General features: G+C 51.9%; 1 protein-coding gene across 1 annotated transcript in view; it reads right to left on the bottom strand.

The window, feature by feature from the left end:
• Positions 1-4,138: 4,138 nt before the first annotated feature.
• SLC39A11 (solute carrier family 39 member 11) overlaps positions 4,139-24,459 on the bottom strand; it is a 59,217-nt gene continuing 38,896 nt past the window's right edge. The window contains exons 7-10 of the mRNA XM_048965528.1: positions 17,671-17,740; positions 6,903-7,001; positions 5,623-5,781; positions 4,139-5,418 (exon numbers count right to left, since the gene is read on the bottom strand). Of these exons, the coding sequence (XP_048821485.1) occupies positions 5,340-5,418; positions 5,623-5,781; positions 6,903-7,001; positions 17,671-17,740 (407 nt within the window). The 3' untranslated portion in view covers positions 4,139-5,339. The remainder of the gene's footprint in view (positions 5,419-5,622; positions 5,782-6,902; positions 7,002-17,670; positions 17,741-24,459) is intronic.

Here is a 24,459-nt window from a genome sequence, read left to right as displayed (position 1 = left end):
CAAAGCTCCTCCTTCGTCCCAAGGCTGTTCCATGGGAAAGACCCCAGCTCCTGATGTAGGTCCGTTTGTCTGTCTGTCCGTCCATCCAGCCAGCCCTCCCTCCATCCACACATCTGTCTGTCCATCCAACCATTCATCCACCTGCCACATCTATCCATCCAACTGTTCATCCATCCATCACTCATCTGTCTACCTGTCCAGCCAACTGTCCATTCATCCGTCATCAATCTATCTGTCCATCCATCCATCTGTCCATCTACTGGTCCCTCTGTCCACTCAGCCCTTTCCAGTCTCTCCCTCCACTGTTTCCCCACACGCATTTTTCCACACGAGCTAATCTTCCCTTGGCTCTCAATGACAAATTTATGGCAGAGAAATTATTTTGCAGGAAAAGGAAAGCAGATCCAGGCCATTCTCTTCCCCAAGATTTTCACATGGAGCAGAGGTTCTCTTTTCTGCTTCAGGCACAGCAGAAGGATTGTACAGGATGAGATGGGGAGAGAGCATGTGTTGGGCTCTGTAATGGTTTCATTGTTTGCATAAGAACATGAGAATGCAATAGGCCGAGAGAGATTTAAGCAATTCCCGCATGCAAACCAGCTCTGGACACAAAAGCTTTTCAGTTATCATCAGCAATTTGTAAGATTGTATTAAAATAAACCCACAGGCTCAGTTTCCTGCTCTCACGAACCCCTCTCGTTGGATTACAAAGCATAGAAATGCATCCCAGAAATCTTAACTCAGCACATTTGAGAGCCTAAGGGATAACCTCTCCCTGTCCCTTCACAACTGCCTTCCCCTCACTGCTATGAGAGCCCTGAAATAAGGAAAGAGGCACTAAGAACAGAGCGGTGCCACGCACGGACCCCACACTGCTCCATTTCCTCTCCTCCCCTGTTTGGAATTGCTCTTCAGTCAGAAGAATTTACAATAGAAACAACACTGGATTGACATTGCTTTACCCTAACCCCAACCCTTGGCACTTCACAGGACACACAGCAGCATGGGGAGCATAGGTGGCACAGGGACCATTCCCCCACACCCCCCATCACTGCTTGCAGCTGTTGCATTGCAGCCAGGGGAACATTCAGGAGTCACAGCCCAGCACTCGATGGCACAGTTCTCAAGAGTTGGCTGACCATGCAAGACTAAATGCACGCTTAGAGCACCAGTATATACATTAAAAAAGGGACTGGCATTAAATCTCAGCGAGAAACTCAACGGCCCCATAGCATCTCCCCCAGGAAAGGGGCAGCCGGGCTGGAATTTCTCCTTTTCCCTCATCTCCTCCAAACAAACCGGCTCCTGGGGCTCCGGGGTGGATGTGGCTGGATGGATCAGAGCACCTGAGCTGATGGAAGCACAGGAATGGCTGCGTGTGCGCTCTGGAGCTTGGGGATGGGAGCTGCATGTGTGCGCATATGAGAGAGTCTCAGTTTTAACTGCAGCCCCGTTGCCAAGTACAACAAAGCGCACACACAAAGAATAGAAGTCGTTTTGTTTTAAGGGTTGAATTGTTTCTCTCCTCAGGGGTGGGGAGGAGGGAGGTGAAATCCATTCCTTTCTAAGCAATGACTCAGGTGCTGCCATCTCCCCTGGGCGCGCATCCCTGCAAGCCCGAGGAGCGTTTTTGCACCGTGTTTTGTTTTACGGCACGGGGCTCTAATAATGGGATTATTGTTCGGTTGCGTGCAAAGCTCTCGGCTCGGGGTTTTGCTGTCCCCGCCCAGCCCTGCAAACCGCAGCCGCCATCGCCTTCAACGTCCCCAGCGCCCGGCGAGCGCCCAGCGCAGCATTCCTGCTCCCTGACTCAGCCACACGGCACCGGGTGAGCGTAGCAGTCCCTGCCCCTCTTACACAACCATCCCCGTATCCCATCTGAAGACCAGCGAGAGGGGGCAAACTCGTGTTTCCCACAGCTTTCCCTATTGCTCACTGCTGGGGAAAGCCCCCCCCCAAGCTGCTCGGAGCAGCACAAGGTGGGATCCCCCCCTGAGCACCCCAACTTCAGGCAGGCTGTGGAGCAGCTGGAGCAAAGAGGAGAAGCCCAACGCCACGCACAGCCCAACAGGCAGCAGGTGGGAGGGCTCTGCCATGCCAAACCCGAGGAAAATCCATACATTTCCACAGTAGTTCCTGCCACCACAGGACAAATTGCCAGCGATATTTGGCACAGCTCTGAGTGCCTGCAGCAGCAGATTTGCACTCACAACCCCATACAACACCACCTCAAAGCCCCAATCCCAAGACACGTGTAATGCCATACACCTGAACACCAGCAGCCCCTCAGTGCCCCACTCAGCCCCAAGCAATGCCCCCAGCACAGCTCCTCTTTGCAGGAGAGCTTCCACACGAACTCGCAGACCATCTTCTTGCAAGCTGCTCACTGGCATCATTGTACACCGTGCCATGGGCATCCTGCAGGCAGCATCTGCTCTTGGTTGAAAGAAAAGCAGCAAAATACACTATGCAGCATTGCTTTTCTGCAGCAGCACTGCTCAGCAGAGGTACCAGAGCTCCCAATGGGGCACCTGGGATTCAGCTGGGCTCACACCCCCACCCTCCTAACGCTGGGAGCCCACCTGCTGATAAACACATTCCCCTAGGGCTGGGAAGAATTCAGGTGTTATCACACCTCTCCTTCTTCAGCACAGTTTACAAAACCCAAAACTACACATAATGCTATCAGAAAGCAGTCCACAGAGCTGTATTTGGGGTTACTGTTAAATCAGACAGCAAGAGCACGTGCTGTTTAGGAACAGATCTTTACCTTTCGGGCTTTGAGGCTTCTTGGATGGACTGGGGCCACATCTGAAGTTTATCTGCAGCCAGCACAAGAAGCCTTTATTACTTTAAAAACTCAGCAATCCAACATTTCTGTCTGTGTGGAGCTTTACTGAAGAACTAGAGAGGGGGAAATCCCCAGCCCTGATGCTGCTATCTCACACTGGTATGAAGCAGAGGATGCAGCCATTGACCACAGCAACCCTACGGGGGGCAGGGACCATCCCGCTGCTCTCCATCCCCAGCTGCGTGATGCGGGGCAGAACCAAGGTGGGACAATTCCCCCAATGCTCCTCTCTCCCCTGCCCAGTGCCTGCAGCCCAGCACTGCCCCACGCTTGGCTGCTGCTTGCGTCGCCTTTGCTCCCGGCTCCACCTTTTAATTGGCAGCTATTGTTTCCACACGTCACTCCAGGCTTGGCCCCCAGCCAGCTCTTCAATCGTGGCAGGACACAGATGTATAATTTCATTCACCTCCAGGGGAGAAACAGAAAAGAAGGATTTTCATCTGTGTTTTCTGCATCACCTTCCTGCCCTCCCCTCCAGGTCCAATGTACATAATTATCTCGGCTGGCTACATCTAAGCAGGATTAAGTGCATTATGTGATATTATCTCTCAGCAATCTGATTACGAGGTTGCCTTTAAATGCATAATGTGTTTTTTTGTACCAACTTACACCGCACGCCAGAAATCAAACAAGAAAACACGACTTGCAGCCCGCAAGAAAACCCAACCTGTGGGCACCTCCAGGGCTGCCACGTTCCATGGGAAGGCTTTGGAGCCCTCGTTCCATGGGAAGCCTTTGGAGCCCATGTTCCATAGGAAGCCTTTGGAGCCCACGTTCCATAGGAAGCCTTTGGAGCCCTCGTTCCATGGGAAGCCTTTGGAGCCCTCGTTCCATAGGAAGCCTTTGGAGCCCAACAAGGTTGAGGTGGGCTCACCTACCTGCAGCTCATGGACAAAGGGCCATTGTCCCAGCTCCTTGTGCCCCCAGGGACGTGGCCATCACAGCTCAGCTGAAGAGAAGGAGTCCCCAAGGGCTGCTTTCTTCTTCCTGAGGGATTTGTTGTGGTTGGTTTTTAATGAGTCATAAAGCATGAGCCAGTGTCAGGGGTTGGAGCCAGGGCGAGCTGCGGTACACCCAGTGAAACAAACTCTTGGGTGCCATGCACTGCAGATGCCTTTCCTTGGCTCTTGTTTAGTTATTTCCCTTCCCCAAGCTCGCTGCCTTCCTGGTTGAGAGGCAGGACATTTGGCAAGCTGAGAACCACCAAACCATTAAAAAAGAAATGCAGTAAAACAAAGGGAGGAGAAGAAAAGGTACGGATTTACTGCCTTAAAATAAATCAGTGCAAACGCTGAATTTCCCATTTATTGAAACCAATCACAGTTAAAAGGTCAAATCCATTGGCAAACAGTAGTTTTGTATCATCCAGAGTGACATACAAATGAAGTACAAATGGAATCCAACCGAAATAACAAACCAAACAAAAGTGCGTGGCTCTTTCTTAGCTCACCCAACCCATCCCCCTGCTGCCTTTCTGCAGCTCTGTTGGGTGCAGGTACAGCTGAGATGCTGCCAGGCCATCCAGTTACACCTGCTGGAGGGCCTCATTAGCCTTCCTGAAAAACAGAGCAGCCCTAAAGTGTGGACCTCCCCACACCTGCATTCTGCTCCCCCCTTAAGCATGGGTTCAACCACCCCGTGGTTGTTGGATAGGAGATGCTTGAAAGGAAGAGGATGAAGAGGCAGATAAACGTGGTGCATGGGTGGGTAATTAACGCACACTGATGAGTTATTTCATTCCAGTGCTGCTCAGCAGGACGAGAGCTGGCTCAAGGTAACACAGCACTGTGCTCAGAGTAACAAACAACCCAGCACAGCAGCTGGAGAATGGCAGCTGCTTGGTAGTGCTGAGCACAGCCATGAGCCCAGGTGGAAATGCATTGTGCCATACAACCATCATGTAGCAACGTGGATGAGCACACGTTGCCTTCTCAAACGACCAACAGCACTGTGACACACTCCTAGCACTGCAGGATCCACCAGACCTGCTGCCCCCAGGGTGCTGCACGTGTCATCCCAGTCCTAACACCTCCACCATTCAAAGCCTGGAGTGGAAATTGAGACTCTTAAGGAGTTTACTGCATTCAAATACTTCGGTCCTTAACCTCAGACCAGCTTAAGCACGCGACGCTGAATTTCTAATCTTCTACAAGGATGATCAAAACCAAGAGAGACCTGAATCAGAGGAACCACCCCAGAACTGCAGCAAAATCTGCAGCCTGGCCAGAACGTCTCGCAGTAACCTTGGAGAAAAAAAATCTGGTGGCGAAAGGAAACCAGGACCTGCAAGGAACCATCCGTATTTGTGCTTTGAAAACCATCGGCTTGATGTTATGAGGAAGAGATATATAAAATTATAGGAAATTAACACCAACCAGATCAAAAAAATATATATATACCAAAAAAGTCTAAAGCATAACACGTGTCCAGTTCCAAATGCCACCATGGGAATTGCTGTGAAGTCTTCTCCTGGGGAGCAGTGAGCTGCCTACCCAAGGCCAACATCCAAGGACATCATCACCACGAATCCAAGTATGGAGGTCCAGGAAGCCAGCTTCCCATTGCCACTGCAGGGAGAAAGGGGAGGCCGTGAGTTCTGCCAACCCATCCCACCGTGCCCACTGACCTCAGTGCTACGTCCCCACCATTCTCAAACACCTCCAGGGATGGTGACTCCACCACTTCACTGGGCAGCCTGTGCCAGTGCCTGATTGCTCTGAGAACAAACTGGTAATATTTCACTTGAATTTAGGGCCAGTTGGGAGTCTCACCTGGTCTGTGCCTCTGGGATGATATCATCCATGACCACGTAGACCATGGCTCCAGCAGCAAAGCTCAAGGCATAGGGGAGGAGAGGCTCTGCCATCACCACGGCGAAGGCTCCTAGGACGCCAGCCAGGGGCTCCACCATGCCGCTCAGCTGCCCATACCTGTGGGACAGTGGGACTGAAAGTCACTGGGCATCCCCTGATTCCCCCAGGGTTGAGGCCAGGGCCGCACAGCTCACTCCACACACAGCAATCACTGAGCAGCAAAGGAAATATGATCAAACCGTGTCGATTTGTCCAGGAAGGGAATTCAGACATGATCCAATGCCTTCCCCTTGTGAGATCTGGGAATCCAGGAGCAGCTAAGAGAGGAAATATTTCCAACCAATGTAGCTCAGTCTCAAAAGGGGCATCTGGCCACAACCTCCCCACTCTTTTCCCCAGTTCTCTTTCCTTCTGAGATCGTTTTAATGTGACCATGGGAACTCATTCCTCAGCAGCCCTGGTGCAGCCCCAGCACTCGCTGCAATGGAGATGGGTGGGAGGATAAGAAAACAAAGCTTTGGAGGGAGCAGCCTGTGAGCCCCCCCACCCTCCCATCCATCACCCAAGCGCAGCACACGTGCACAGGCAGGAACGCAGCCCTGTGCCTGCAGAGTTCATGGCCTTGGCTTTTTCACCTCAGGGAAAAGGAAAAAAACAAAGTGGGTTTGAAATGCAGCCCAGAGTGAAGTGAGAGAATTTAAAAAAAAAAAAAAAAAATGGAAAACAAAGTAAAAATCCCCTTTTGGTGCAGGATCTGGGAGCTAACCACAGGCACTGAGCCACAATGGGGCGAACCGCAGGGCTCGGGGCTGAGCCCTGCTCTGAGCTCAGGGCACTGGGGCAGCACCCACTGCAGGGAGCTGGAAAGCAGCCCCAGGCTCAGCCGTGGGCAATGCTGGCTGCAGGAGCTGCTGGTCTACAGCCTGCAGGCTGAGCATTCCATGGAGTCCGTGGCCAACACAAGTCCATCCCAAAGGCAGCCCAGTAGAATCACAAATAGAACAACTGAATCAAAGAATCATTAAGGTTGCAAAAGACCTCCAAGATCACCAAGTCTCATCCCAACCTATCCCCACTGTGCCTGTTAAACTACGTCCTTCAGGGCCACAACTCCGGGGATGGTGACCCCACCAGTGTCCTGGGCAGGCAGTGCAAATGGGTGCAAGGCAGCATGTCACAGGAACCTGCTTATAGGAGCTGTAGGTCAGGGGTCCCTGCTCTGGCAGAGCTTTGCTTACCAGAATGCTTTCCACGTGGAGAATCCTGCACCACGCAAAGGCAGGCTGACAGCAAGGCCTTCAGGGAAGTTCTGAATGCCAATCCCAATAGCTAAGTTCCTACAAAGAGAAAAGAACATGTAGATATCTGTATCTATATTGGGTGGAAAGGACAGACTGGGAAAGAGAAAAAGAGAAAGGGAGAGGAGAAGAAAGCGTGGAGGAGAGGAGAGGAGAGGAGAGGAGAGGAGAGGAGAGGAGAGGAGAGGAGAGGAGAGGAGAGGAGAGGAGAGGAGAGGAGAGGTCTGTCCATTGGTAAAGTAATGCAGGAGAATGCAGACTGCTGTAAGGACCATTTCTTCAGGCCCAAAAGATAAAAGGCTTAAGGGGGTTATAACAGGAAGGCATGGTAAACTTGAGCTGCTCCAATTAAAGCCCTATATCCCCAGTGGCAGAAAACACAGCTCTTTTAGAGCTTAAAGCTCAAGGACAGGCAGGAGAGGTTTGGAAGGATATTCAAGGGCAGAAAAACAGGTGAGGTTTCTCCTCTTTCCATCTCCCCTCCAAAATTCAGCCCCAGCTGCGTGCTGGCAGCCAGCACAGCATCCACCCTCAGAGCACCCCACACTCCCTGAGCCAGCACCTTCTCCAACTCAACCACTCATCCAACATGGAAACAGCTGACGGCCAAGCAACAAAGATTTGCACTTGTGGGGTCTGTCTGATCTCATCTGTGGTCGCACCCTGAGCCCCTCCACCAGGCACCTCATTAAGCAGAGGCTGCTCCCCACTACCACCATAGCAGAGTGCACACATATGCGTGTCCCAAGGATTACTGGGACTCCCAGCTCTGCAGGCAGAGTCAGGGGCTCCTTGGCCAGCAGCTGAAAGCTCCCTTTAAACACTTGTTTCCTATTAGTAAAATAAGACTGGTGAGAAAAATCTCTCCGGGTTGTTTAAACTTCAACCATGGTTTACAGAAGAGGGGAGGGGAAGGGGGGAGAGGCTGTGGGTTTCCCTAACCAGGACAGGCTATTACAATCAAAAACATTATTCAAGGGAAAGAGAGAGAGAACGGAGGGGGAAAAACATCCCTTTTAGAAAACACTGGAGCCGCTGTCTGTGTGCTGGGTTTTTTTTTCCTCCTTCACTCGCCTTCGCACAAAGCAGCTATTACTAGCCCCAACCACAACAAATTAATGGGGTGGGAGAGGGAAGTGTGAATGGAGGGGTCTGTACGGGAAGCAGCAGCACGCTCCCCCCTCGCTGACCCCTCGCTGCAGGGCTGCCCATGCACAGAGGCAGCCCCGAGGGGCACAGGGAAGGGAATTTAAGCCAGGGAGGGACCCAGCAGGAGAAGCCGGGACGGGTGGGCTGGCCCCTGCCCTTTCCCTGCCCTCTGCCCCTATAGCAAACCCTTCAGGGCTCCCCTGGGGGGGGGGGGGGAGGCAGCAGCGGCGTGCCCCACACTCCAGGTCAGGTTTTGGGTTAGGGTTTTCCCAAGGACGTAGGTGCAAGGTATCACAGTGGAACGAGGCTCAAGCACACAGCTGAGCCCCAGCACCCTGGGATGTGGCATAGGGAAAGGGTCTCAGCTGCCTGGTGGCATTATCTCTCTGCCACCTCATGGCTTCAGGTCCCTCCAAAGGGCTCTCACTTGCTGAAACCACTCTCCACCACCCAACGGGGCCACTTGTTCCTTCAGTGCTTCCTATCACGCAGCTCTGCCTGAGCACCACTCGGATTTTGGGGCTCAGCATCTCAGCAGGATCAGAATGAATCCTGGCTAACACAGAAGCCAGGAACACTCCAACCTCCCTGTCCATCCTGCCTTGGCTCCCTGCAAATGGGAGATGCCCAGGTGCTCAGGCAGAGAACACTGAGCTCTGGTGCCCAAATTGGGAACAAAAGAGTCCCAGGAGGTGTTCCTCCTCCCTTGGCCGCCAACTTGTGCACACCTCACACCTTGGTGTCGAGCTGATGGCACTGAGGTCAGTCAGAAAGCAACCAAATCACATAAAGCTGCATTGTGCACCAGGAAAACAAAGGCTTCCTTATTACGGAAATAGGTGGGGATTCTTGGAAGGTTTCCCCCTGCTGCAAAGAAACACATTGTAAAACAGATGCACAAAGACAGCTTGGAGCAGGCTGACCCAAAGGCTGCTCCAGAGATGGGATAGAATAGAATCACAGCATAACCCAAGCTGGAAGGGAAACAGATCATTGAGTCCAGCTCCTGCAGGATGGTTTGGCCAAGGCAGCAAAGGCAAACATCCAGAGACATTGGGATCTACACTGGGAAAGGTGGGGAATAGCTGTGCAAGTGACGAAGTGTTCAAAGCAAAGCCTGTGCTGTCCAGTGGGTCACCTACATCCACTTAAAAGACATTAGGATAAGCTTCAGGTCAATCCCAGTGTACAGAAAGGCACTGATACACAGAAAGAGGAAATATTTCCTTCCCCAGTGCTCAACCTCAGCTTCCCCATCTGTAAAATGGGCACACTACAGTGCTGTGCTCCGGCACCTTTTCCACCTGGGCACGCCACGAGTCCCACAGATGGATCCACATTGCGTTGGGGTGATCACTCCTGCAGCATTCCAGTAGGAGGAGAGGTGAAGCTGTGGCTGAGACCCAACGGGGAGCACCAGCACCCCAGGAGTGCTGCCCAGTTCACTGCCAACCGCCGCGGCATCATGCTGGGAGACTCCAAGTTCACTTTCAGAAAAAAGCTGGCATCTCTGCATATTTGCAAGGTCAAGGCACAGAAAGCCTTCTATAAGCCTAAACCCTTGTTTTCAAGGGCCTATTCTTTTACAAACTGATTATGAAAGCAGGCTACATATTCTTAACAAGCCCCTTTTCACTACGGCTTTCAATTCCCTCCAGTGTATAATGTGCATGTGTATTCTTGCATGGCAGGCCCTTACATACTGTTTTGATTGTTATCGTCTTGCCATGAAAGGGCCGATTGTTTTGGGTTCCCAAGATTACATCATGGCTTCCCACTCGGGCTGCCTGGAGAGGTGTTTGATCAGGGCTCACAGGTGGGAAGGAGCCCTGCGGTGAGCACGGGGCCCTGAGCGTTTCCCCATACCTGCCCTACCTGTTCAGCACAGCTGCCTCGGCACGCCAAGCTCTGTGCAGCACTGACGGTGCCTCTCACGCAAGGTTGGGCTGTGGAGTGCTCCAGTCCTGAGAGCAGCTGTCCTCCCTGCAGCAACAAGCAGGCTGGGAGCAGGCGTAGGGATAAGGTGGGAGTTTCATGGGACAGAAAGGTGAAATAAAGCAAGAGTCTAGTTTTCAGAGAATCATAGGGGTTGGAAGAGACCTCTGGAGTCATCAAGTCCGAGTCGAGTCCATTGGGAAGCCAACATCCCACCCAACCTCTACAAAGAGCGAGGGCTTCAAGTGGCATCAGTAAAACTGGAAGGAAGCAAAAAGCACAAGAGAAGGAAATCACGCAGGGCACCAAGCAGTGGAAAACACCCAGAGCTCAGAGCCGAACAGGCAGCCATCTCAAACCAACACCGCAAATGCGCAAGTCTAAAACTGGCAAATGCCCAGCTGCAGGGGTTTCAGCAGCCTACATGAGCATCCTTGAGCAGTGGTGGCACAGCCTGGCTGCTCCAAGCCTCTCCTGGTGCTGCTTTTTGTCACCTCCCCAAATCCGCCTGCCCCGCTGCGCAATAGCGTGCCGTGCAGTCTGCGTCCCATCTGCTCGCCTGGCCCCTTGCCAGCCTTAAACATACACAGCCCCGGGTCCACACGCAGTAAACATTTACAATTTTAGGAAATTTTACCCTTAATTTATCCCAAAGGCACATGAGCAAAGTTGAACATCATAAAACCTGCTCTCTCCTCTGCCCGCAGCAACCGGGACGTGAACTTCAGCTGGAGAGCACAAAACCCCCCAGCTCTCACAGCGCTTTGCCATTGCTTCCAGGCAAAGGGAGGAGGCAGGTGAAGGAGCATGGGCTGTGAGGAGGGCAAACGGTGACACAGAGGGGACATGGATGCCACCAGAGTCCCCCTCTTGACAGAACATCAGCTCACAGAGGGCTCAGGGATGTCCTCATGTGCCCAGAGCCAGAGCAGAGCTGCCCAATGTGTGGGATTATTTCTTCCCTTGGGGTGAGGGGGGAGTTAAAAATCCATATTCTATCTGCCCTATTACTTCCAGAACTGTTTGATTTTCTCTATCAGCCTCATGCATGGTCTGCATCTCCCCCTGCCCACCGGGCACAATGCTGAGTTTCATCCCTCTGCTCTTACTGCAGCAGGGAGCGCCCAGGGATGTTCGAAGCTGTGCTTTTCGTGTGCTGGGTGCTCAGAGCAAAAATACACACGCACGAAAGGCCCCACGTGCCAACTTCAAAGTGAACAATCTGTTCCCGATGATGTTCTTCTCTAAAATGGCCCTTCAGGATTGAAGGAAAAGTGTGAAAAAGGAAATTCAGCCCCAAGAAGGGCAGAGGGAGGCTTGGGGCAGGCAAGCACCAGGGGATCCTTCATTCTACGATCACACTACAGATCTAAAGCTTTGCAGACAGGACCCAGAGCAAAAAAAAGCACCGCCTGCACCCCTGGATGCACAACAACCCCAAAACTGCAGAGATGCACAGACAGCCTCACTGCAAGCGAGGCACAGCTGAGCACAGTGCTGAGCCCATTTCTTCTTTTCGCTACACCCAAATCTAAATTTTTACATATTCATGTAGGCACACCCATAAATAACCTGATTTTAATGATGTGGCCGCATTGATCGCGGGTAGGGCTTGAGCTGGAGGCAGATACAGAGCCCTATAAAGGTTATTAAAATATATTTTAGAAATTAAACACACAGACAGGCTGGGTGGTCCAAAAGCAGGGCTGGGATTGCGGCCCACCTATAAACCCCAATACAAGCTGCCCGTTAACATTTATAGCTTCACCCAAAACACCAACCTTCTCCCTTTGTGTGACTCTACATCACAAGCACGTTTCACACAGAAAGTTACATTACATGAGAACGATAGGATGAGGCGATGGCCTGAAGTTGAACCAGGGAATGTTCGTGTGGGATACAGGAGAAACTTCTTGGAAAAAGTGGTTGGGCACTGGCACAGCTGCCCAGGGAGCAGTGGGGTCACCGTCCCTGGAGGTGCTCCAGAACTGCAGGGATGTGGCACTAAGGGACGTGGCTATGGGCGCAGTGGGATGAGTTGGGGATCTTAGAGGTCTTTTCCAGCCTTAATGATTCTATGATTCCACAGGTAGATGCACATGTGTGCTTTTCCCCTCTTGTCTCTTGGATGAATGAAGTGACATCCCCAAAGAGCCAACAGACGGACACACCATCCCCATAGGACTCAGGATAGGTCCCAGCCCCACAGATTCCCCAGTGGGCTGGGGGGGCTTCAAGTGATTGCCATAAACTGCACACTGCTGGGACCTGTGCCAGTAAGAATAAGGTAAGAATAGAATGAAAAGCACAGAAATGGTTCCTCCCTTCCCTGTCCTGCAACATCGCTGCTAAAATCCGCCTGGAGAGAGTGTGAAAAAGCACCGCAGCGGCGCCTTTATGCAGCCCCAGACCTGGAACTAAACAATTTACTAACAGATGTAGCTATAAAAAGCCCCATTATCACATCTTGTACGGTAACAATGTCTTCATTCAAACTGCTTCCCCTCCTAGGAAGGTTTATTTTCAATCCACGCTGCTACAGAGAGGTACGGGCTGCAGTGCAGAGCCAGCCCCTTGCTCAAAGTGAGCCTTGTTTGGCCTTATCTTGATAAGATAAATAGGGATAATAGCTTTTTCTTTCTCTACTCTTTTATTTGCCCTCTTTCTTTTATTTTAATGGGAATTGCAGTGCAGATCAAAGCTGGCGTGCACAGACCCACGAGGGATGGCACAGGAAACCACTTCCCCATGTCCCATCACAACAGACCCCACTCAAGAGGTCTCTGCTCCCTGCTGCACCTCTCTTTATCACAGACCGAGCAGCAAGGCACAGGAAGACCCCACATTCACCCTCCTGGCATTGCAACGAGCTGGGAAGCAGAAGCGTTCAGTGCAAGCTGCCTTGGGCCATGTGCACCTACATGGCAGAGCATCCATGCCTCCATCCACACACTGCTATGCCCAGTGCCTTCCCAGCACTGCTCAAGGAACAGAGCAGAAGCCCTGAGATTAATTAATGAGCCGTGATGAGAAATGCAGCACCCAAGGAGCCAAAACCCACCCGCACTTGCTTGAATGACACAAAGGCAGGCATTCAGTGCACGGGGAAAACATTCAGCACCCAGAAGGGAGAAGCTCCCAGCTCAGTAACCATCACTGAATAATAAACATATACCTCCAGGACAGGTTAATTAAGAGGCGCTTAATAGGCATCTTGCAACAGCTTTGTTTTGTAACCAGAGGCTGCACTGCAGGAAGGAGCAGTGGCTGAGGAACACACAGAGCTCAGGGCACGGAATTCCCCTCCAGCCCCACCACGCAGCAGGAAGAGGTGTTTCCATTCAGTGCTCCCATGGATCTGATAAAGGAGAGAGGATCCAGGCCCACATCTCCATGCCACCTGAGCCATACTGGCTCCTCCATGACCTATTTGTAGCAAAGAGACAGAGCTGGTGTGTGCAAATAGCAGAGATGAACCCAGAGCGTCTTCTGCTGCCTCACACCACAATGATTCCCATTCATTCCAAGAAAACACAGCGTAAAAGCATTGCCTGGTTTCAATCTCCATGCATTAATCAAGCCTCAGCCTATTTCTTTCTCTTTTCCAGCAGTGTGGGAGGCACAGGCTGTCCCATGAAATAATATTTTCCGAGCCATCGTCAAAGTCCTACCGCCAGCCCGAAGCCTCTTTCTGTCTCAGCAGAGCTGGACAGGAAACAATCTGTGGGCACAACAGGGCCAGCACTCCCTGCACAGGGCTGTGAATGGGGGCCATTGTGCTGCAGTGAGGAACCCTCCCCAGCACCAGCAGGGAAACAGATCTGTTTGCGTCGCTGCCACACACGCATTGCAGCTGAACAGGAGCCTTCATTCAGCACGGGGCAGGTGTCCTATCGGGACCTGCTGTCTGCACCACGCACAATGCAATATTGCACATCATTTTTCCAACTTCGAGACCTTTATACGCTCCAAGTAAATTTCTGCATTTTGCTGCTTTGTACCTCTTTCACTTCTTTCAATTTTCCGTTGCACCTGAAAGAGCAGCTCCTGCTCTGTGCTTTGCCAGGGAGACACCCAGCAGGGCCAGAGCTTCCATGAGAGCTGTGCAAAGGCACCAAGCATGCCCAGTGCTGCTGTGAGCAGGCAATGGGAGCAGGGGTGTTACCACATAGTGCCAGGTGGGAGAGGAGCAGTGGGGATGGGGCTCTTCTTTGGTGCCCAATCTGGGATCTCCTCACTCTACTGTGCAGCAGCCAGCAGGAACAGCAGCTTCCCACCTCTGCAACAGGAGCAGATTAAAAAAGCAGAAGTGTAGGGAAGAAAAGTGCAGGAATATCCCACCTATGTGCAGACCAAGCCCACCATGCTGACACTTCCCACTTTCTTTGACCAGGTACCAGCCAGGCATCACTGCCCTCGGCTGAATGAAGGACAGAGCACGGCCACACGCAGCACTGTCTGACTCTGAAATGAAACAATCCCTTCATCACGCTCACACCTTGCTGCAGACCACTGAAAAATTGCCATGGTGAACTTCTCTCTTTTTTTTTTTTTTTAAAGAAAAAAAGAAACAACTTTATTTTCTGGCACCAACTATCCCTTGTGACTGGACTTAGCCATGGGCTGTGACAAAGGCTGTGACAAAGGCTGCTTTCTTACCATGTTTATGCACTGTCAGAACTGCACAGGCAGTCCTATCCCCAGCTTTTTCTAGTGGCTCCAGGCTTGGTTTTCCATCCTTAATAATAATCTTTCAGTTTTTACAATTCTGTAAAGAATGACAATAGAATAACACCAGGGCTGCAAGATGAATCACCCAGAGGTTACACCCACAGAGCCCATAAAAGACAGGGACAGGGAGTGCTGCACTGCGTCTGGGGGATGTGGGGATGGAGGATGATGTGGGGATGGGCAATGGGACAAGGGAACAGGGAAAGGGATGTGGGGACAGGGATGAGGAGTGAGATGAAGGGACAGGGACATGGTGCATTTCATGTGGGCAGCACCTTCCCGGCCTCCCCTCCCTGACACTGCTGCAAGCAAAACCCCCATGGGATGGGGATGCTGAGAGCCCCTCAGGGTCCACAGACTTCAAGAAAAAACTGACAGACATTTCAGTGGGGTTTTTTTCTCCTGCAAAACCACACTGGGCGGCTCCAGCCCCATCTGGTTCCTTTTAAATCAGCCACACAAAATGGGGAGGTTTGGTCAAACTATTTCTTTTTCCTCCTCCCTGCATGCAATCACTTTGAGCAGTGGGGCACAGCTGTCCTGCTCCCAGCGCTGTGCTGAGCAGCTCCTTGGGGCCTGGCTGCCCCATGGCGAGCAGAGGGATGCAAAACAGATTGGATCTGGCACAGAGGGACTCAAACTGCTCCCCACTCCCCAAATTCAGGGCAGGCTCCTTTGTATCCTGAGGCCCCTCCGGAGTGCAGCACACAAGATCTAGAACTGGGTGAGCAATCCCTGCCTAACATCAGAAGGAAAAAAAAGCAGCTCTGCTGCCGAGATCTCTGCTGTTTGTGCATGGTGACATCGTCAGCAGAGCCTCCTCCGAGCCGGGCCCGGCAGCAGGAGCGGGATGCGCACGCCCGGGGGCAGCAGAGGAGCGCGGAGCCGCGCACCGGGAGCTGCGGGGCCGGAGCGGGGCGATGGGGAGCGGCACCCAGGGGACCCCAATGCACCGACCGGAGAACAACAGCAGCCAGCACGGCCCGGCCTCCTCCTGCCGCCCTCTGCAGGGCAGCTGGGGCTTTCCCGGTTTTCATAATTCCCTCCCTGCTGATATTCATTTCCTACACTCAAAGCTGGAACAGCCCTTTGGGACGGAGCTTCCCCAGGGTCCTACAGCGAGCTCCTGCACAGGTCTCAGTCCGATGGGGGAAGTGAAATGCATCGATCAGCATCTGCACGGTGCCAGCAGCAGGCAGAAGCGAGCACGGGGTCAACAGGCTCTGCAAGCACCCACCCATATGCAATGCAGCCCTGGGTGCTTGTATCGGAGTGTGGGAGCCGTCAGAAGCACTGTCACACAATTCGGTTTGGAGCTGCTCAGCCCTGCTGCCAATCAGCTCACATCACTGTAGGAACGCACAGTCACAGCCAGGGGATAAGGGGGTAAACTGAGTCATGCAGCTGTTCCATCGAAATGCTATTTTCAAATCACAGAGATGGAGGAGATCACAGCCATCACATCCCCGAAGTGCTGGGGTTGACCCAGAGCAATTTTCCCTTCAAATGTGTCAAAAGATTTAACTCTATTTCATCACCTTATACATACAAATACATATATATGTAACTCCACTGCTACTTTCTAGCACGAAGGGCTCCTGCAAAGCCCCTGTGAGATCTGTCCCCATCTTTTCCTCTTCACAAAACCCCCCCACAACAGCAGCAATTTCTTTTCCCAATACTCCATGCAAGTTGCATCTCTTTCCCATGCCCAGCACAGCCACGCTTTGCTCTTGCCCTGCAGAGCAGGCAGGAGCTGCCCGTCCTCCCCAGAGATGCTGTATGAGGAGGAATTGGCAACAGCACAGTGTTTCACTCCTGGATATCCCCAACCATTTCCACGGGGCAGCGGCCACACGAAGAGCTTTTTGTTCTGCCCGCAGATGACAACGATAGACAGATTGATGGCAACGAAGTCATTTTGTCTCCTTCTGCAGCTGACAACATTTGCATTGGTATTTCCCTGGTGCAGACTCCACCTTTTATCTAACATGATTAATGCCATTGTAAATACAGAGAAAGAAGCAGCTGCTTCTGGTTTCTCAGCTTTTACTGAGCAGCTGACAAAAAAAAGAAAAAACCACACACATCCTTTTGTAAGAGAATCCCTAGAGTCTCTGCAGGCTTTATGAAGAGCCTTTTATTGCAAAAGGTTGGAGAAAAGCAGTTTATAACTGCTTTATTGTGCTGTGCTCACCACAAATCTGGATTGTATCTGCTACAACCCGAGTGCCCAGGGCAGAGCAGTGAGCACAAGCCTTCGGCTGCGAGGGGGATGACATGGGCAACACTCAGGCCCATAGCAGATCCAGGCATAAAACCTGGGGGCTGCATGCAGCTCTCACTCAATGCTGGGGCCCCATAGACCACTAGCAGTACTGGAGTGGCTGAGATGCAGCGTGCCACCTGGAGGGGCTGGGAAAGGCACTGCAAAGCCTGAACATGCTGCTTTCCCTCCACAACACCTTTGTTATAAACGGGTCTGGTAATCAAAAGGTAAAATTCAGGTATGCGATTCAAACAGAAAAATAAAAGCATTTGATGAGAACACACTGAGGTGCACCTCAGCTGCTGCTTTGCAAAGCCACTGGCAGCCCCCTGTGCTGGGGGCAGTGATGATGTCCCTGAGTCACTGCTTGCAAAAACTGAGCCACCACTACCCCATCCCACCACTGTGCCAGGCACAGCACAGCTCCTGCAGCCCCACTTAGCAGCCCAGCAGTACTGGGACAGAACCATTTCAGGAACCAGCATCACCAAGAGAAGCTCTCTTTCCGCCTGACAAGCCTTGAAATACCCAGCAGCAATGCTGCACACCCCGTTTGGGACAGGGGACAAACTGTGGCAGGGAGAGTTGCCCCAAGCCCCGCAGCAGCACCGCGCTCTGCCTTACCTGGCGCTCTGGAAGGTGGCAGACACCGATTTTCCAATAGCCCCGAATCCAACTCCCACTGCTAGCCCCTCTGCAATGGGAAGGAGAGAGAATTAAGGTCAGATCCTGCAGCATCTCTGGGGCTGCCTTTCTTTCAGCACGCCCAAGGAAGCAGGGCTGCAGGTCAGGGTGTTGCTTTTTCTCATTTGAACCTAAATTCTGTGCAAATCTGTACAAGGAGGGCAAGGGGTGACACTGAGCAGCATCGGGTGCAGAGGTGCTGCCTGCTGGGCTCCTTCACGGCTCCCTGATCTGAGCCTAATGCACTGCAGCCAAACACAGGGAGACTTCTACGCCTGTAATGAGCACATGGGAGGGGAAAAGGCCACAACCCCCAGCAGCTTCAATGCAACTCCAAGCACAGCAGGGGGAAGCCATCCAAAGCACAGCAGCAGTGCTGGTTTGCAGCCCGATGCCATTGCACGTTCTGCAGCCTTCGAGGAGGCAGTTCCTCACACAGGCTGTGTGACAGCCATGCAGGGGAGCGCTCAGAAGGCATTCAAACAGATGGAAGGTGTTACATGTGCCTGCGAGGATGAGGTCTCAGAGGAACAGAACCGTGTCTGTTTGTGGCCCCTTGGATTTCCAGTTGCCTTGGAAACACACCATAAGAAGCAGCACTGATTTACTATCAGCACGGCGTCCCCTGCTACAGGCTGAGTGTGTGAAGTTGAAACAGATCACAAAAAAAAAGAACCCAGAGCCTTGATCTGAGTTTTGGCTTAGGGTGGAGACAGTGAAAACGACATCAGGAATCAGTCCTACATACAGGGTGAGGAAACTCCTCACCATTCCTAAGGTAAAAGTGCAAGGCAGTGGTGCAAGCCATGGCCAAAGTCCCTGTACAAAGTGCTGGTGGAAAGCCCTCATGCAAAGCCCCCATATAAAGCACTTGTGCAAAGCCTTCCTGCAAAACCCACATGCCAAGGTTAGGGTTAGGCAAAGCACTGGTGCAAAGCCCCCATGCAAAGCTCTCATGCTGCTCAACAGCACCATGGGGAGAGAGGAGGGAGCTCTATCAGTGCATTCATGGTGATGCTGAGTGTGAGGAGGGCACGACAGAGCTCTGCAGAAAGGGCTTTCACTCTGCTCCTTTGAAAGATCTCTTTTTAAGTGTAACTCACCCCGAGAGCAGCATTCAAGGGGTAAAAGTGCCCACTTGTGCAAAAAAGGAAAAGAGTTTTGGAAACAATGCACCGATTTTCCCTGCTGTAAAGGAAATCGCATGCAGTAAGGAACTCAGCAGCACAATTAATGCAAGTACAAATTACAGATACATGGGAACAAATTATAGGAAATTAGAATCAACAGATGGTGCGTAGTGAAGGGCTCATCCAGAAAGGGAGGAGCAGCGATGAAGGAAGCTCCATCAAAGCTCCCCACAAACCCATGCACAGCACTGCAGGAGCTGCTGCAATGCACGCGGCCATGCAGAACCCATGCATGGTTCAGAGGATTAAGTTGCAGGCAGAATGGCTGACTGCATCCCAGCAGACCTTTCCCTTCCCATCCGTTGCACAAGTCGTTAAGAGCTCGACCAGCTGAAAGAACCAGGTGAAATAAAACCCACTGCCCTTCTAAATCCTATTCACTGCAGCTTATGTGTGCTGAGCCGCAGAGCTCCCCTGTTCCAGGGACACGCCATGCACACACCTGGCCCTGGCTGCTTCCAGCATTGCTCTCAGCATGCAGTGAGCTCTGCAGCCTTTGGGAGCCAGTTGTAATGCAAAGAGCACCCAGAACTCAAAGCCCTCCTGATTCTCCAGAAGAAACTAATAGCAGCAAGCCTCGCTCACCGAGCCTTTAGAAATCACACTGGCAAGTAAATTAACCCCAGCTATTGTGTTACATGGCTTAAAGAGCAGAAAAATGAGCACAGGCTGCAGGCAGAGAACAGCAATGCAATGATTACAAACAAATAACAAAAGTAACCAAAAAAAGAAAAAGGATAAAAGTAGCATTTCTGATCCCTCTTTGCCTCCCGGTTTGTAATAACACAGCTCCATTTCAGGAACAAAGAACACCCTGGAACTCAGACCCTCTCTAACACTCCTGCAGGAACTCAACGGGATGCAGAGCTGGCAGGATGGGGGCTCAGGTTCCTTCCATAGGGATCATGAGCTGAGCAGCAGTGCACAGCACACAGCTGAGCAGGGGCAGAAGCCAAGGCATGGAGAGAGACTGAAGGCAAGGGGAAATAAGGGGCTGTCGGTGGCTTCTGCCTACAAAGGAGATGCTGCCACACAGCCTGAGGGATATTGGATTTCCTGGGGAGATAAGGAGAGCTGTAGCATATTGGAGTGCTGCATCTGAAAGAATGGAAAGAATTAAAGATGTGCCAGCCCTTCCTTGGGAGCAATGGAAAGAGCCTGCAATTTGGACAACACCCTCTGCATTAGCTAATGCACAGCTGATGCAAAGCACGTGCTAGCTCAGTGCAAGAGCTCCCTCTGGGTCCACCCTGCCCAGCAGCACTACACCAGGAGCAGCAATGAGCTGTTTCCAGAGCTTTTGGTTAAATAAAACCAGCACCTTTGGGCAAGCAGACTGCTGCCCACATCCTTTCCAACCATGCACTGCAATGGCCGCTGTGCAAGCCGTGATGCACCTGCAGCTCTGAGCATCTCCAGGCTGGCAGAAGCAGCATGGTGCTGAGCTAACTGCTCCTCCTGTTAGGGCAAAGGCAGCTCTCCTGGGTCAGCAAACGAACCCTCTTCCTCCAGGAAGGGGCTGGGGATGCCAACACACCATCAATTATTCATCTCCCTCTTTGAAGAACTGTAAGTTCCTCGTGGAAAATTAATCTGGCTCTAATGAGGTTTGTATTTCTAAGAGTTCAAGCATGTCCCTGTCTCCACTATTCAAACTCTTCAGTTTTACCCAAAGGTTGAATTCCAGTTCCCATCAGACAACATCTTTTTGCCATTACAGTGCAAGAAAGTGCAGAGGTTACCAATGATTTTTGTGAATTTCACATCTCCAATTATCTGCCATTAAGAACAGCAAGCAAGAGGTTGAGGTAACTTTAGCAAGATTATTTTTTGCCTCCAGTTTTCCAGAGATCTGAGTACAGATCTGAGCAATGCTGTGCATGTGACGATAGCAAACAGCAGCTGGAGGCAGGCTGAAGCCTGCAAAAACAAACAGCCATCCCTTTGAGGTGCTCAGCACAGAGCTGACACAAAGGAAACAGCTCTAGCACTGCGTGCAACACAACGGGGTCAAACTTCATCAGAGGGGATGCTAGGCTGCAATGCACTCTGATCCCAATGCCTTCTGTAGGGGGATGCCAGGTGATTTCACAGAAGGGCAGCAGGATGGGGTGTTTTGGAGCACAGCTGCTCACCCATTTGTAAGCAACCAGAAAGGTTGGTTTGCAGCAGCAGAACAAGAAGTGGACAAGAATGCTGAGCCAAACTGGTGGTGTGCACCATGGCAGCTGTGGGTGTACGGTGCCAGCAGACACAGGGAAATACAGCTTGGGAACCACAAGGCCTTGCTTTGGGATCTTTGTCATTCAGTAGGATGGACTTGGGTAGACCAGGCAGTTCCATTTTATTCCTCTTGATTTACCTCAGGAGCCAAACCACCAGCACGCCATTCTATTCCTCTTTTCTCCACTATCACCAAAGCACAACTGGGCACAAATCCCCGCTTCCAACCAGCGAGCGCAGCAGAGCTGAGCTGCACACAGCCTTGTGCACCCAAACGAGGTACCTGGTGTTAAACAACCCACTGCCCACACCCTGACGCTGCCACCATGGAAACGCATCGATGGGCGAGCAAATCCCTTTCCTATATTGAGAACCCAGAACTGCCCTCAGAGCTGGGACCGACAGCAGAGCTGCAGCCAAAGCACGTGTCTGTGTGACACACAGCAGCTCATGGGAGTGGGGCAATCCCCCATACTGCTGGCATGGCCCCATGCAGGGCACAGCAGGGAATCCCTGTGCCTCTCCATGCGTTTCCCCCTTTGCAGAAGCCCAACAGCTCTGCGTGAGTCGCTTCAATCCATCAAGGCACTTCATCCGTGCAAATGTCAAAATATGTGCTGATGAGGCTGCAATTAGTGGGAGGTTTAATGAAAGGGTTGTGCAACCTTTTCCACAGCAAGCGACTGATTGCAACTGAGTCGCAGCCGTGCAAAACATTTTGGGGATGCATGGCTCCCTCTGCTCCCAACCAGTCCCCATCCACCAGGTCCAGGCCATGACCCTGACCTGGGACACAACCATCCTTCCCTCTAAGCAGCAAGCACAACCTGGTGAGCACGATGCTCCCTCTGCAGCAGTTTGGTTCCACGGAGCTACTGCACAAGCAAAGCATGCACGATGCACCAAACATAGGGGCACCTTCCCCTGCCCTCTGTCCCACCCTGTTTTCAGGAATTCAAACACAAGCACATCTTCTCCTTTCTCTCACTACAAACAAATCCTCACAGCAGCAATCAGAGATGCTCAGTGCAATTGTTCAGAGATTCAGAGAACTGTTCACAGACTGCTGAGTGCAATTGTTCAAAGCAATGCCAGTGGAACCAACAGCAGAAGGCACTCAGCTGTCATTGAAGAGGGGAGCATTGAAGAGGGGAGCATTGAAGAGTGCATGCAGGTGAGACACGCACTGAGCAGCACAGCACTGAGCAGCACAGCACTCAGCTCCTGTCCTCATGCTCTGCTTGAAGCACAGTGAGCATCAGTGCAGGTGGCACAGCAAAATGCCCCTCAGCAGAGCACCTCACCCCAGATGACCATACAGGTGACACATTAAGAGGCATTCAGAATGGTTAAGGCTGTGGGAAACAAGAAAGAAAGCAGTGTCCTTTGCCCTTATAGATGTCACCAGCTGAAAGTTTCTTCATTTCAGATCTTTCCTCTCTTGCCCATAGTGGTGCTTCACTTTGTCACTGCAAGACTCCTCCCTCCTCTCCTCTGTGCTTCACAGCCAAGGATGACTTTGTTCCATATTTAGCCCACACACTTTACTGATCCTCACACTTCTGTGCTTGCTTTGTTCCTTCTCAGGGAAAAACAAGAGCAGTGCAGCATGTTGGTCAGCTTCTGGGAATGTGAAATGGAGAAAAGGCTCTGTGTGGAGCCCTTTGGGTTTAGGGCACACCGTGGATGCCTCCACCACCACTACCACCTCCTACTGGCTTTCTCCCTCTCACCCCCACTTCACTCGGACACCTGAGGCGGAAATAGTGCAGAAATCTTACCAGGGAGCAAACACAGAGTAATAGGGCCACAGACAGAAACACGGGGTATCTTACTGCAGAAGTGATGGGGCAATGGGGCTGGGACTAAGTGGGCTCCTCTGGGTCCCTCAGCGCAGTGCCTGCAGCCCCTCCAGCCCCACAGCATCGTAGAAACATAAGGAAAATTCAGGCTGGGTTTCCTTGGCAACATCACCCTGGCTGCAAGCATCCCCTGGTGTGGGCTGCAGGGACCCCTGTGGCACCCCAAGACCAGCACAAGATGCGAGCATCAGTGCACACTGTTCTTAGTGCCTGCACACAGCAGGGGTTGCAGGAAGGGGAAGAGAGTGCAGCCAGCAGAGCCAGCTGGAACAGCCATCCCAAAAACCTGCAGTCCCAAATACCTGCCATTGAATGGTGTGTCTGCAACTGGGCAGCACAGAGCAAAGCAGGGAGCCCATGCCAGACTCACAGCTCCATCCCACAGCGTTCCCTCCTCCCTCAGGGATGTGCGCACAGAGGAAGGAGTTTAAGCTCACACCTCGCTAATTGTTATTTGTGATACACCAGTAACATTTTAATTAATTTCAAGTCTTCAGCATAACAACCACCTAAGGTACAAAGATGAAGCAGAATAAACAGGGCTTGATTAAATACATAATTAATGTTCTACTAAAGCCGGCATATATGAATATTAATTAGTGGGGATATTCTGCTGTTCGGCATCTCCTGTCATTATCAATTTATTCTTTACATTGCCAGCCCCAGCTTTGGAAGGAATTAGCAAAGCTTTTCTTGCCTGCAGAACACAGCAAATTCAGGAGGATGGTCCCTACATTCAATTATCTCAGCACACACAGCAACAAGCCTGGAAGGAAAGATAGACACACTGCCAAGGCTGAAATGTGCTCATCCCCAAGCAGGGCTCAGAGTAAACAAGCCTAGCACTCTGCTGGCACTCAGAGCAAAAGGCTGTGGAGCAGCAGGCTCAGCTCTGCCCCCCAGCCCTACCTCTGGTTCTGCTCTGGCAAAGTGCTGCTGGGCCAGAGGCGAAAGAGAACAGCTGCTGCCCGGAGCTAAGGTGCAACTATCACACCTGCAAAGCCCCGGTGCTCCTGTTCTCCCTTCTGGCCTTTAAGTTCTTAGCCCATAGGAGGCCAGAACAGAGCTCCAGCAGTTGCTGCAAGCAGCCCCTTCCCAATTGCATTCACTTTCCTACAGTACCCAGCCCATCCCTCATCCCATGGATGTGCTTCAAATAGAGCAGGGAAGGATGGCAAACCCTGGGAGCGATGCTGCCAACCATCAGCATCTCGGTTTCTAGGGCATCCCAGCTTTTCAGCTTGCACAGAGCAGCTCAGCCCCATGCTCTCCGTGCTCCTCCTCCAGCACAGCATTAAGCACAGTGTCATTCCACTGCAGGAGTCTGCACTAATTACAGCGTCAGCCTTTCCGCCGGCAGGGATGATAATTGAGGTAGAGCATTACAGTGTTTCCAAACCCTGTGCAGCAGGCGGAGAGCTCAGCAGATCTGGGTGTGCCACCAGGCACTGGTG

Source organism: Lagopus muta, chromosome 18 (genome assembly GCF_023343835.1).
Source record: "Lagopus muta isolate bLagMut1 chromosome 18, bLagMut1 primary, whole genome shotgun sequence".
In the NCBI taxonomy this organism is placed as follows: domain Eukaryota; kingdom Metazoa; phylum Chordata; class Aves; order Galliformes; family Phasianidae; genus Lagopus; species Lagopus muta.
The sequence above is the reverse complement of the archived record's forward strand: the minus strand, read 5'-3'. Positions and strand labels throughout refer to the sequence as shown.